Here is a 13611-nt window from a genome sequence, read left to right on the forward strand (position 1 = left end):
AGCCCCACATTCAGTATTTCGACACCAGTCCCGTCACCACTCAAACCTGCCGAAAAGGCGATGCTAGACAAAGTGTTTTGTATTGCTTGTTATAGATAGAATATAAAGTCACACTTGTGGCCACACCCTCTAGGAATTCTAAAATTTTAATACTTAGGGTCTGGAGAAATCTCTGCAGTGAGCTGCTTGGTTCCGAGATTCATATTTGTGTCTCTGGGTCATGGTCGTGTCGGGGCTTAAGTAGCCTGTGGCAGTTTGTAGGCGTCATTTCAGAGTCTGATCAGGGCGAGGGTGGGGGGAGGGAGAAGGGCCAGCTCCCCACCTGTCCCGTGAGGCCTAGCGTTTGTCGCCACTGCCACCGTGTACCTGGAGCTTTCGCTGAGTTCTAGGAGATGGAGGCCACCGGGATTCCTCGGGGGCAGGCGGAGGGACGGCACCTGCTCCCGTTTGGAGTGGCTATCGAAAGTGGCCCATGGCAAAGTCCCGAGGCATCTCTGCAGCGAGCTGCTCGGGTTCAAGATTCGTGCATGTCACACAGATTTTTTAATACAGTATAGTCTTAAAGTTTTTCTACTCTATTTTTCCTATTTTATTGTGTACATAATTCATAAACTGAACATTATTATAGCTCTCTCTGTGTCTATATATATATAAACCTATATATAAAAATATAGTATGTTTATTTCTCAGTATTCACATGAGGACACAGGCAATTACTATAAGGACATTGTACATGCTTTCACACTTTAGCAATTTCAGTTAGGAGTAATATAAGAAATTTTACCCGTCTCAAATGCTTTATGACTGCTTCTGCTACCAGGAATGATTAAACGAAATAATTTAGACATTTGAAAGAACCAGGTTGTCTTGGATAAAATCTTAACTACCTTTGTGACGTTGGAAAGTAAATTATTTTTCTATGAGGCCTTATTTTTTCAAGTGATTATAATCTCGAATTCTTGTTTTATTGATATGGGATTAAAGAGGTTAATTTATTTGTACTAAGTGAATAGTACCTGTCATGTTGCAGTCATTTAGTAAATGCTCCGTTTACCATCACAGTTAAATTGCAGTTAATCAATTTAGGAAACATTGAATGCCCATAGGTGCCAAATCTTAGACTAAGTGAAATTGTTTATTGTTTATTATGCAGCTGCTATTGCCCAGATATATAGAATATAATACTGAATAAAAATATTTGCTTTTCTCTTTGTATTTATGATACTAATGATTATTATTTATTAAAAATTATAATGGACTGTATGAATATAATTGACCTTTAATATTTTGGTTTATTTTACTTTCAAATCTAGGATATCTTATATTATGAGCAGCTTAAAACCAATGTGATACAGCATGACCTTTTGGTGGACAGTCTTATTTATAAAGTAAGTAAAAATGTACATCATTTTCCCATTTTATTAATAGTGTTAAACAGTTTTCAAGACTCTTTAACATGCAAGACCAATACTATGCATGTTGACACATATTAACTTTGAAAAACAATTCTAAGTACTCTTTATACTTACAAAGCTTAAGCTCACTTTCAAAATGTATAATCCTCATTCAGTATTGTCTTTTTAATGCTATTCTCATGATCCTATTCTGGCCATATGATTTTTTAAATTAGAGGGCTAAACATTTTTTATCCTTATAAATTCAAACTAAATGAGCTTAACAAAGCTAATAAACAACTGAAAGGAAAATTAAATCATGCTATTTGTATCTGATTTATCTATGATTTTACAGGGCCTTTTTGTTTATTCCCTTATATTGTGCTGATTTTTTTAAAAAATTTCTCTTCGTTTTTAGATAGATAGGCTTAAGTATATCTCGAGTTTTATGACAGAGATGTATTGAGTTTTTATTTATTTCTTTTATTTATTGTTATGACAGAGATATTTTGGCATCTGATAATGAAGTTGAGAGTTAAGATGTAGGTAGGTGCCCTGTGCAAGATACAGGGTATGACTGACTCTGATGAACAACTATGCTACCTAAAGGTTTTGTTTCTGTTTTGGGGCTCAGGGATTACTGCTGGCTCTGAGCCCCGAGGTCACATCTGTCAGTGCTCAGGGGACAGAGGGACGGATCCTGAGTCGGTCATGCAAGTGCCCTACCTGATGTTCTGTTCTGTGGCCCCGTGACATAAAGGATTTGGATTTTAAATTTAGATTTGTAAACTCGAGAAACTTTATTTCTAAATAATCTTCCTTAAAATGGAGCATTATTCTGTCGTTAGAAATGAGGGAGCAATTGCATTTTGAGGACCTTAGTCTTTGTCTGACCAGAATATGACCAAGGCTAATAATAACAATTACTACTAGCATTTAAGTCATCCTTAGTATATGCAGTATTCTCGAAATGTCATGCAAATTGTCATTATATCCAGAAAACTAATTTTTTTAAAAAATCAGCATTGCATTATTGAAGATATAAATGGCAAGTGCATTTCCCCCCAAATACTCATACATAAAAATAGTACACAGTGTATGGGAAATTAGGATTGGAGTAGATTATTAAAAATTTAGGCAGCTTACTCAACACCTTTATTGCAAACCACAACAGGTAATTAGAGAGAGAGAACAGAAGGGAATGCCCTGCTGCAGTGGCAGGGTGGGGTGGGGGGAGATGGGATTGGGGAGGGTGGGAGGGATGCTTGGGTTTACTGGTGGTGGAGAATGGGCACTGGTGAAGGGATGGGTTCTCAAACTTTGTATGAGGGAAACATGAGCACAAAAATGTATAAATCTGTAACTGTACCCTCACGGTGATTCACTAATTAAAAATTAAAAAAAAATTTAGGCAGCTTTGTGAGTAGAGTACCAACAAAGATGCTAATTGACAGCTTCGGAGAGAGACTGGACAGTGCCCATCGGCTGTTCTGCGGGTGCTATTAGAAATATGCCACAACAGTGAAGTGAGTGCTAACATGATAGCAGCAGCGCGGCCCAGCGCCTGGAAGCTGGGGTGTTGGGGTGCACCTCAAGGGGAGCCGCCCGGGCGGACTTTCAGTTTTCATTCATTTCTTAAAATGCTGTTGTCCATGTCTGTCTGTGTAGCAGCTCCAAGGGCAGTTTTTTCCTTCCTGTTGAAGATTGATTCTGCCTCTTCATCCGGCCTGCCATGCCCACCCCGTCCCATTAGTTTTTTTTTTAATCTCTTTAAGATTAAAAGATTAAAATTAATATTTAACACAATTCCAACATGTTAGCCGGCTTTTTTTTTTTTAACTGACAGGCTAATTCTAAAAGTACATGAAAATGCATGGGACCTAGAAGAGCTCGAATATCTCGCAGAACATAGAGGACTCGTACGGGCTCCTCTCTTTTAAAGAAAAATTGTATATGAACATTCACAGTTTTCATGTTTATTCTAATATCATTCCAGCCACATGTTGACAAGCCCTAGCAAAACAGGAAGTAGTGCTGTGAGATTTTACAGAAGAGGGAACCTTGTTTAAAGATTAAAATATTAGGGCCAAAGAGAGAGTACAGGGGTTCAGGCTCTCTACTGGAGGTAGCCAACTCCAGTTTGATCTCCGTCACTGCTTATCATCCCCTGAGCACTACCAGAATGGAATGATCTCTGAGCACAAAGCCGGAAGGAATCCCTGAGCATCTCTGGGACCATCCCCACCCCAGTAAATAAAAAAGATTCTTAAAAAGTTGTTTGATGGAATCAAAGGCTATTAACATGCTGAGTGTAACCTGTCAGAAGGAAAGGGATAGGTACAGAATGACCTCACTCATATGTGGGTCTTCAAGATACACATCAAGGTAACAACGAAGGTCCAAGTGTAACATACCGGGAGAACTGATCCACACGATTGAGTTGGGGTGGGGGTGGGTTTGAGAGGGAGAGGCCCTGGGGTCCTTGGGGAGAAATGTAACTACATTGATGATGGGTGTGGTGTTGGAACCATATGCACGAGAAACTATTATTGACAGTATTGTAAAGCATAGGATCTTAATTTAAAAACATGAAAAAAATTAATTATTTGAATGTACTTAAGTAGCAAAGCCACAATTAGGATCTAGGGAATGTGCCTTCACGAAGGCAATGCAGTCCTTTGAAAGCTTGGCTCTCCAGAGATTTTTTATTTGCATTTTAAGTGATACTATTAACTTTGAGTTCCAATGAGCATGCTCAGGATTATTTTTTTAATTAATTAATTTTTTAATGAATCCTGTGAGATGCAGTTACAAGGCTTTCATGATCCAGTTTCAGTCACACGATGTTCCAACACCCATCCCTCCCCCACTGTACATTTCCCACCGCCAATATTATTTTAGCAGTAGGCTAGGATCTTTGGGACTCTCAGATCCTAAAGTAACTCTTTTCTATCCAAATGAAGAAGAACCTCAAAAAGTGACTATCAGGGAATCCTAGCTCCATGAATTTCAGTGTGAGTCAGTGAAAACAATCTGCTGTTAATCAGAATCAAGTTGTTATGCCGTCAGCCCTGGCTCTCAGCAGCAGGTGAGGGCTTTGGGGAAGCCGTTACGTCTCAAGTTGTACCTAACTTTTGTTGGGCTCTGCTGATCTTGTTGGAGCAACTCCAGACATTATTAAAGCCATCTCTCGAGGGAATAAGCATTTTAAAAAGATTACTTGGAGTTTCATTATAGCTCTCTTTGGCAAAGACTCATTTTTAATAACTTCAAATGAAGGAGAATCGCTTTATTGGTTAAAGGAAGAATGGAATAAGACATGCCAAGTACAAAACACCATGAAACCTTCCATAAGCTGAAACATGAAATGCTTTTGTCTGAGTTTTGTTCTTTTCCCTCCCAAAGCTTGTCTTGCATCTACTCCAGTCTCTCCGTGCAGGCCTCGTTCACTAGCACACCCATCATGGCTGTCCCCGTTCCCCTACCCCAAGGTCCCAAGGGCCCCTATGTCCCCCCCCTTCCCTGCACGTAAGCTCAGGTCTATAGGCAGAATCTTCAGTTCTGATAACTTGAGCCATTTGTTGTTCCTTACTATGTTTCTGTGCATCCCACATATGAGATCTCTAAAAGAAAAAAACAAAAACCTTATCTTGGAGTTGGTAACACCTATACATGCATAGATGAACTAAACTCCTAAAACTCCTAAAATTCCACAAAATTAGAAATCAGTAACAGTAAAACTGTTTTAAAAACTGTATATTCCTTCTCTTCTTATAAAAATTAATTTAAAAATTAATAGAATAATTCCATGCTAATATACTACAAATAAGCAATTTTAGTTAGAATGAGGGGAGGAGAATTAAGAAAATTTTAAGGGAAAATCTGAGTATACCAACAATTATACTAATGTTTCTTAACCTATTATTATTGCCTTTCTAATATGAAAAATTAAATACCAAAAAATAAGATTTTGTTGGGCTTTAGTGGTTCACTCACCATTGAAATATGTAAATTTTTTGTTTTGTTTTGTTTTTTGGGGCCACACCCAGCAATGGTCAGGGGTTAATTACTCCTGGCTCTACACTCAGGAATCGGGGACCATATGGGATGCCAAGAATGGAACCCCGGTTGGTCGCATGAAAGGCAAGTGCCTTACCAGTGTACTATTGCTCTGGCCCTGAAATATGTAAAAGTTTTAATTCCCAGAAGCCAGTTCTCACCACATAAAGGCGATATCCCTATTGAAGAAGCACAGTCTCCAGTTAGTGCGGACTTCTGATTTGAGGGCTGGTCCTTACTTCTCTCTTCATCTGTCCTTTTCAGTTTTTCCAGGCTTAGCACGCACACATTATTTCACCGAGAGTCATCTATGACTCATTTCACTCTTTCACTTCTGCATTGCTCAATTTTCGTGATTGTGTAATATCATGAATTTTTGCAATATTTTCGCTGTAATGGTGCTGTGGTTTTACTGTGAGATCGTAGACTTGTTCAGGAGAAGCGTTCTCATTGTTTGGGGTAATTGATGACTTGCAAGTGAATAATCACAAAGGTATAGAAGATTTTTGATATCTTAAGGGAATGACAAGAATGTATACTTGAACCGTGGAAGATAAGATTAGAGCAGTGATGTGTATTATTATGGGTGTTTCTGGATGCTATGATTGCATCTGAATTTTCAACTTTAAGACATCTAACTGTAATATTAAAAGGAAATAAGACAAATAAGTAATAAGGAATTACTAATAAACCCTAAACTAGTACAAGTAATTTGTTTCACTTATGTCAAGTAAATCGGTAGCAGCAATAAAATCTAATTGAGTTTCTAATCATTCTTAAAGTAATATAAAATCATTTTGGCATTGTTTTTAGATATTTGGTTTTCTAGATGACTCACGTAGTTCTTTTCAAATATTCTCAACTTTTAATTACAGGATGTGAAGCTGACAGCAAGTAATGATGATTATTATTTTGTATTTGAAGATTACTTATACCAGGTAAGTTGGAAGAGAAACTGTTTTGTTTTGGAGGGGAAGTGTTTCAGCGGGTGGTGCTGAGGCGCTGCTCCATGCTCTGTGCTCAGGAGTACTGGCCAGTGGTGCTCAGGGGACCAGGCAGTGCCAGGTTGAGGGGACTGACTGCATGCAAGGACTGTCTCTGCAGCCCAAGAGCCCTTGTTCTAATTCCTCTGACTCTCAATACTTTAGGAGATATCCCTATTGTAACTGAGGCCTCTTGAAATTTAAGCCATGTTTATTTACCTTGTTGCTGTTGTGTTTGGCTTGGGGATCATGCTCAGGACTTTCTCCTGGTTCTGAGCTGGCAGAACCAGGCAGGCTAGGGGGACCATATGGGATGCCAGAACTCGAACTCAGATCAGCTCTGTGCAAGGCAAGGTACTCGCTACTATTTCTCCAGCCCTGAGCCATGTTATTGTTTAACAAATTAAATTTTCTGTTTGCAATAAGATTTTCCTTAACATTTTAAAGAGTTTTTTTTTCTATAGACAAAGTTAACTTTATTTTTTTACTTAGGTGGGGAAAAGTACCAATGAGTGTTTAGAATGCTCCTTGTGATCATATTTTCTACAATCTAGAGAGATAGAGGCATAAATTCTTAAATTGGATTCACTAAAGTAAGATTCATATTTAAGCTATCCTACTGTATTTAGTGAAAGTATTTTACATGATATTTTCCTATTAAGTATATTGTAAAAATGAATATTTGAACTATTTTAAATCATTTTTAAATGTTTGAAACATTTCAAACATTTGAAATCAGTTCAAAGTGTTAGGATTACTGTGACCATTTTATACTTGACACTGTGGATCTATGGATCCTTCTTTAGGTCTTTTTCCTAACTGTTAAAATAAAACATTTTATCATGAATAGAAAATATATAATAGAGAGTATTGCCTAGATGATGTTCTTTTGTTAATGTCACTCACACACATATATGTATTTGGTTTTGAGTGAATGTCATGGATAAAACACTGATTTTTACTTAGTAACTTCTTCTTGACGAAATGTGAAAAGCCCTGGGTTCAGTTCCAGAACCACCTGGGCTCCTGTGTCCCCAGCACTGCCACCCATAGCCTGGTGGCTCGCAAGTACCTCTGAGTGTGGCCCCACAACTGTAAGAACAAAAAATTAAATGTAAATCAGTCTCAGATATTTAGGTTACTAGCATTTTATTTGCTAACAGTGGTACAGTGGTGTGTGTCTGTGCCTGTGTATATGTATACCTGAAAAGAAAAAAGAATGAAATAAGAATCTCCGAAGAAGGTTTAATTAGTCACACATTCAAGAGCCAGTGTCCAAACACCTCATAAAATGAATTTATAAAATTGAATTTTGAAAAACCCAAGAACTAATTTTTTAGAGATTTAAAAAGTCAATGATTTGAATTCATTTAAAACATTTCAACTTAAAAACATTTCAATAATTTCAAATGTATGATTTTAAAAAAATTGTAAAGATCTCAAATCTCATCCTTTAGTATAATTATTAAGAACTGAAACTTTATTTTTGAAAATTTTGAAATTTGAAAATTTATTTTTGTATAGATATTATGTATCCTGATGTCTAATTTTAGTACTAACCAAAAATTCAAATGCAGATAAAGTTAATGCTTCATCATAATCATATTAGTTTATTGATAACCCCTGCATTTAAGTAAAAATTAACGCTTCAGAATGGCTACAAGAGAAATTTCACAGATGCAAACATACCAGAAAATTATTATTATTATTATTATTTGTTGCTTTTTGGGTCACACCCAGCAATGCACAGGAGTTACTCCTTGCTCATACACTCAGGAACTACTCCTAACGGTGCTTGAGGGACCATATGGGATGCTGGGAATCGAACCCGAGTTGGCCAAATGCAAAGCAAATGCCCTACCCACTGTGCTATCGCTCCAGCCCCCAGAAAATTCCTAATTGGTAAAACATGTAAAAAACAAAGATATTTAACTGAAAGTCTTTTCCTCTGAAGTCAGGCACAAAACAAGGGTGTTTCCACTTTCACCAGTAATTTTAATCATAGTATTAGAAGATACTGCCACAGCAGTTAGTCAAGAAAGAAAAAAATCAAAGAAATTCAGATTGGCAAAGAAAAAGTCAAACTGTCACTACTTGCAAATGACTTGATATGATACACAGGAAACCCTAACGACTCCAGCTGTAAAACGTCCTAGAGATCTGGTAGATGGATAGGTATACTCCTCTGCAACTATACAACAAGGGCTCTAATATTATTTTAAACGATGGTACCCAATTAAAAAGTGAATTAAAAAAATCAGAAACAATCAACATGTACAGTAAGGTGGAAAGCTATAAAATTAATGCAGAGAAATTGGTTGCATTCTTATATATTAACAATGATGTAGAACAGAAAAAAATTAAATATTCCATTATGGTCATGTTTATAAAATCTCAAATGTGAATCAGTTTAACAAAGGAGGCGAAAACCTATTTAGTAAAAATTATGAGTCACTTATGAAAATTACAGAAGAACTCAGGAAATGGAAAAATATTCCTGCTCATGGAGTGAAAGAATCAACATTATCATCTTACCCAAAGTAATTTACAGATGCAGTGCAATTGCTGTCAAAATTCCCATGGTATTTTTCAAGGACACAGAACAGAGATTTCTAAAATTATATGGAGGAGCCGGAGTGATAGAACAGTGGGTAGGGCACTTGCTTTGCATGCAGCTGACCTGGGTTCAATCCCCAGCACCGCGTTTGGTTCCCCAGGCACCACCAGGGCTGATTCCTCAGTCAGGAGTCAGCCCTGAGCACCACTGGGTACGGCCCCCAAACAAAATAAAACAATGTTGATTGTTTTAAAATAAATAAAATCTTTATGTAATGCTAAAACTCCCAGAATAGCTAAAGCAATCCTGAGAGGTGGGGGCAGGAAAATAAAAAGGAGTCATTGCATTCCCAGACTTTAATCTACTATGAAGCAATGGTGATTAAAACTACATGGTACTAGAATAAAGACAGATTCTCAGATCAGTGGAATAGAATTGAGGGCCAAGAGATTAGCCCTCAGGTAAATTGACAGCAGAAGGGCTGCGTACATGAAGTGGAGCAACAGGAGACTCTTCAACAAATAGTTTTGGGAAGATTAGATAGCCACATGCGAGAAAATGAAGTTAGACCTCTTTTTCACACTGTATGCAAAGCTTGATTCCAAGTGGATTAAAGACTTTGATATCAAACCCATTTCTATAAAATACATTGAGGAAAGATTAGGTAGGGCTTCCTAAGATCTCATCCTCAGAGGAATCTTCTTCTGACAGAAAATACAACCCCACTGACAAAGGAAACAGAAGCAGATAAACAAATGAGAATTGCATCAAACTAAAAGTTTTCTACACTAAAAAAAGAAATGAGGTATAAAATAAACCCCACTGATTGGGAGAAAATACTCAGACATCAAACAAAGATATTCAAGATATATAAAGATCTCTCAAAACACAACATAAAATTGCAAACCATAATACCCATAAGTAGAGAGAGAGTAAGAGAGTAAGAGAGAAATTGTCTGCAATAGAGGTGGGGGAGGGGTGACAGGATGGGGGCAAATACTGGGGACATTGGTGATGAAAATGTACACTACAGGAGGGTTGGGTGTTTGATCATTGTATCACTGAAACGCAAACATAAAGAAAAAAACAAATGCAAAAAAAAAAAACCCTCAACATAAAAACAAACAACCCATCAAAAAAATGGGGAGAGGAGATGAACAGGTCCCTCAAAAAATGACAGAAAGATAGCCAACCACACATATGAAAATTTTTCACCATCACTGAGCTGATGGGACTGTAGCCTGCTGGAAAACTCTTTGTAAAATGGTTCGATCACAAAAAGTTAAGAATATAGAGTAAGTTTCTGTTGGGCAGCTACTCCCCAAACACAAAGACGTTAATCCCAAAGGACATAAGCACACCTGTGCTTGCTGCAGCACCATTCACAATAGCCAACACCTGGAAACTACCAAAGTGCCCCACAACGATTGTGAACGGGTAAAGAAATGAGCTCTTTCTTGTACCATTCAACAGCAGGTAGGGCATTTGCCTTGCAAGCGGCCGGCCCGGGTTTGATTCCCAGCATCCCGTATGGTCCCCTGAGCACCGCCAGGAGTGATTCCTGAGTGCATGAGCCAGGAGTAACCCCTGTGCATAGCCAGGTGTGACCCAAAAAGCAAAAAAAAAAAAAAATTTGCAGTTTGCTGCAACGTGACTGGAACTCAAGGAAGTCATAATACGTGAAGTCAGAAACATAAAGACAAACATTAAATGATCCCAAAGTGTAAAAGAACCAAGCCAGGGATTAGACGATTCCCAGGTATTCCCAACACTGAGACAAGATGAATAGGACTGTGATCTAAAGGTGTGGGAGCGACTGTGGCATAATGGTGGAGGGACGTTGGCACTCTGCAGGTGGGCACTGTAGAGTGGCACTGCAGGTATAAAATAATAATATTGTCCTGTAAATATTTTTAATTAAAGTTCTTTTTTTAAAGAGATTAGAAGGTGTTGGAACACTGTATGACTAAAACCAGATTATGAGCAGCTTTGTAAAGGTCTATCTCACAGTGATTCAATCATAGAAATCTTAAAAAAAAATAAAGACTCTAGAAGAAAACACTTAATGTTTTCTTTTCTTTTCTTTTTTATTTTTTGGGTCACACCCGGCGATGCACAGGGGTTACTCCTGGCTTTGCACTCAGGAATTATCCCTGTCGGTGCTCGGGGGACCATATGTGATGCTGGAAATCGAACCTGGGTCAGCCATGTGCAAGGCAAACGCTGTGCTATTGCTCCAGCCCCATTCTTTAATGTTTTCTTGATGCAAAGTTCAAGACGAGCATAATCTCTCCAGGAGGGGCAGGGGGCCAATGCAGCCCAAGTCTCTCAGTTCTCTTTGCAAATGCAAAATCCAGAAAAAGTGTATATGTACATGTATGTGCATGTGTAGATATGCGTGTATACACATCCTCTTTCATTTATCCACTTCCAGATACTTTGGTTGCTTCTGTATATTGGCTTATGGTGATGAATACTGCAGTGAACATGTCCTTTGTCAAATATCACTTGACTCTATAGCAAGGTTTTATTTCTGGTCTCTGTTCCAGAAAAAAAAAAAAAACACCTTAATTCTGGTGAAGTATCCTCTCCACCAGTTCTCTGATTGCATCGTGCAATTGAACATAACTGGTATAACTCATTTGTTATAACTCATTTGTGACCCATAACCTTGGGCTCTTTACTATGTGCCTTGATTCCATTTCTATCTTCTTCTCTCAGCTGATGGCTGAGTCCTGTTTCTGAATCAAAAAATTTAAGTTCTGAGAACTTCCTCATTCCTTTATGACCATTATAGTTCCCCTTCCTGCTCTGTGCCCACCGGTGATAAACTGTTTTTGCTTTCACTAATAGTCCCCGAATGTATTACAAAAACGTCAATCCTCACACAAAGCTCATTCCCCCCTTGGTACTCAAAGACAGTGCACTTGTTAATTTTTCCATTGTCAATTTTTCTATCTCTATTGGAACACCCCCCTCAATATAAAATATTCTCATCTGAAAGACAAAACAGGATACATAAACAAAAAGCCATTCTTGGTCCCAGGTCCATTGCAAAGGACATTCTTCCGTCCTTTGTTCAGTATAACTTTTTTTTAAAACTCTGTAGAGACTGGGGCTGGAGAGAGTACAGCAGGTCAGACTCTTGCTTTGCATGCACTTGACGCAGGTTCAATCCTTGACGCCCCATATGCTTCCGGGAGCCTGCCAGGAGTGTCTCTGAGCCCAGAGTCAGTAGTAAGCCCTGAGCACAGCAGGGTGTGGCCACCCTCCAAATCTTGTAGATATTATTTCCAATGATTGTCCTCCTATTCTCTCATGAGATTAGACTTTTGCCCAACTTCCCCACCAAGGGTCGAGAGTGACTTCACATTGTGAAGCCAGTGGTCCCAACTGCTGTCTTCTGTTTAGCCATTTGGTTACTCATGTTCTTTTCTGCATTCTCTTCGCTTGGCAGCTTGCACGTTTGCTTTGTGCATCCTTCTGTCTTGCCCACTGGCATTCCCTCCACCTCTGCTGGCTTCTCCTCTTCCCTGGAGTGCCCTGAGGACCAGTGCTTAAACCTTCTTTCTCCCACGCTTTGCCCTTGATAGTCTCATCTATTCTGATGACTTGAAATACCATCCAGACCCTGATTACTCTCAATTTTATATCTCTTCTAGGGCCTTTCCCTTTCACTCCAGGCTTGCCCAGGTACCTGTTCCCAGAGAGGTATATTTCAGTTAAAACTCATGACTCAAGGGGGCTGGAGAGATAGCACAGCGGGTAGGGCGTTTGCCTTGCACGCGGTCGACCTGGGTTCAAATCCCAGCATCCCATATGGTCCCCTGAGCACAGCCAGGGGTAATTCCTGAGTGCAGAGCCAGGAGTAACCCCTGTGCATAGCCAGGTGTGACCCAAAAAGCAAAAAAAAAAAAAAACTCATGACTCAAGATTCACTTTCTGATCACTTGTAGATCATCTAGTAGAAGAGCATGCTTCTTCCATTAACTGCCCGAGGCATACCCATGCATCATCCCTCCAGTCTGCAGCTTTTCTCTATGGCACTGAACACTGTGTGACATACAATATATTTTGCTTTTTATCCCCCTGTCTCCCTTCACAAAAAAGTATTAATGTTTTAAGAACAGTTTTTTTGGCAGTCTTTTTTACTCACAGTTATATTCTCAGTCCCTAGAACAATACCTGCCATGTCGTAATTGTTTAGTAAATACTTGTTAGGAAGAAGGATAGATAATGAACTATCAAATGCAGGATAAACAGAATTTGGGTGGCTGAATAAACATGAAGATTGAAAGACACAGAAGAATCAAGAATGACTGAACATTCAAACATGGTGATACTAGGGATTAAGACTGAAAACAGAAAGGATGTGAAGGTTGGCAGTCAGGGGGAGAGAGAGGTGGGATATTTGTAGTTTCTTTTCCTCCATAAAAATGTATTAAGAGGCTGGAAGGATAGTACATCAAGTAGGGTGTTAGCCTTGCTCGCCACTGACCCTGGCTTGATCCCTGGTACCACATATAGTCTCCCAGCACAAAAGGAGTAAACCTTGAGCATCCCCGGACGGGGCCCCAAAGCAAAAACCAAAAAACTAAACAAACAAAAATAGACAGGA

General features: G+C 38.8%; 1 protein-coding gene across 3 annotated transcripts in view; it reads left to right on the top strand.

Moving 5' to 3' along the window:
• Window positions 1-13611, top strand: part of TBC1D19 (TBC1 domain family member 19) — a 136874-nt gene that overhangs the window by 78219 nt on the left and 45044 nt on the right. For all 3 annotated transcript variants that reach the window (XM_055138627.1, XM_055138628.1, XM_055138626.1), the window contains 2 exons: window positions 1314-1388; window positions 6329-6391. In XM_055138627.1, the coding sequence (XP_054994602.1) occupies window positions 1314-1388; window positions 6329-6391 (138 nt within the window). The remainder of the gene's footprint in view (window positions 1-1313; window positions 1389-6328; window positions 6392-13611) is intronic.

Source organism: Sorex araneus, chromosome 5 (genome assembly GCF_027595985.1).
Source record: "Sorex araneus isolate mSorAra2 chromosome 5, mSorAra2.pri, whole genome shotgun sequence".
Classification (NCBI taxonomy): domain Eukaryota; kingdom Metazoa; phylum Chordata; class Mammalia; order Eulipotyphla; family Soricidae; genus Sorex; species Sorex araneus.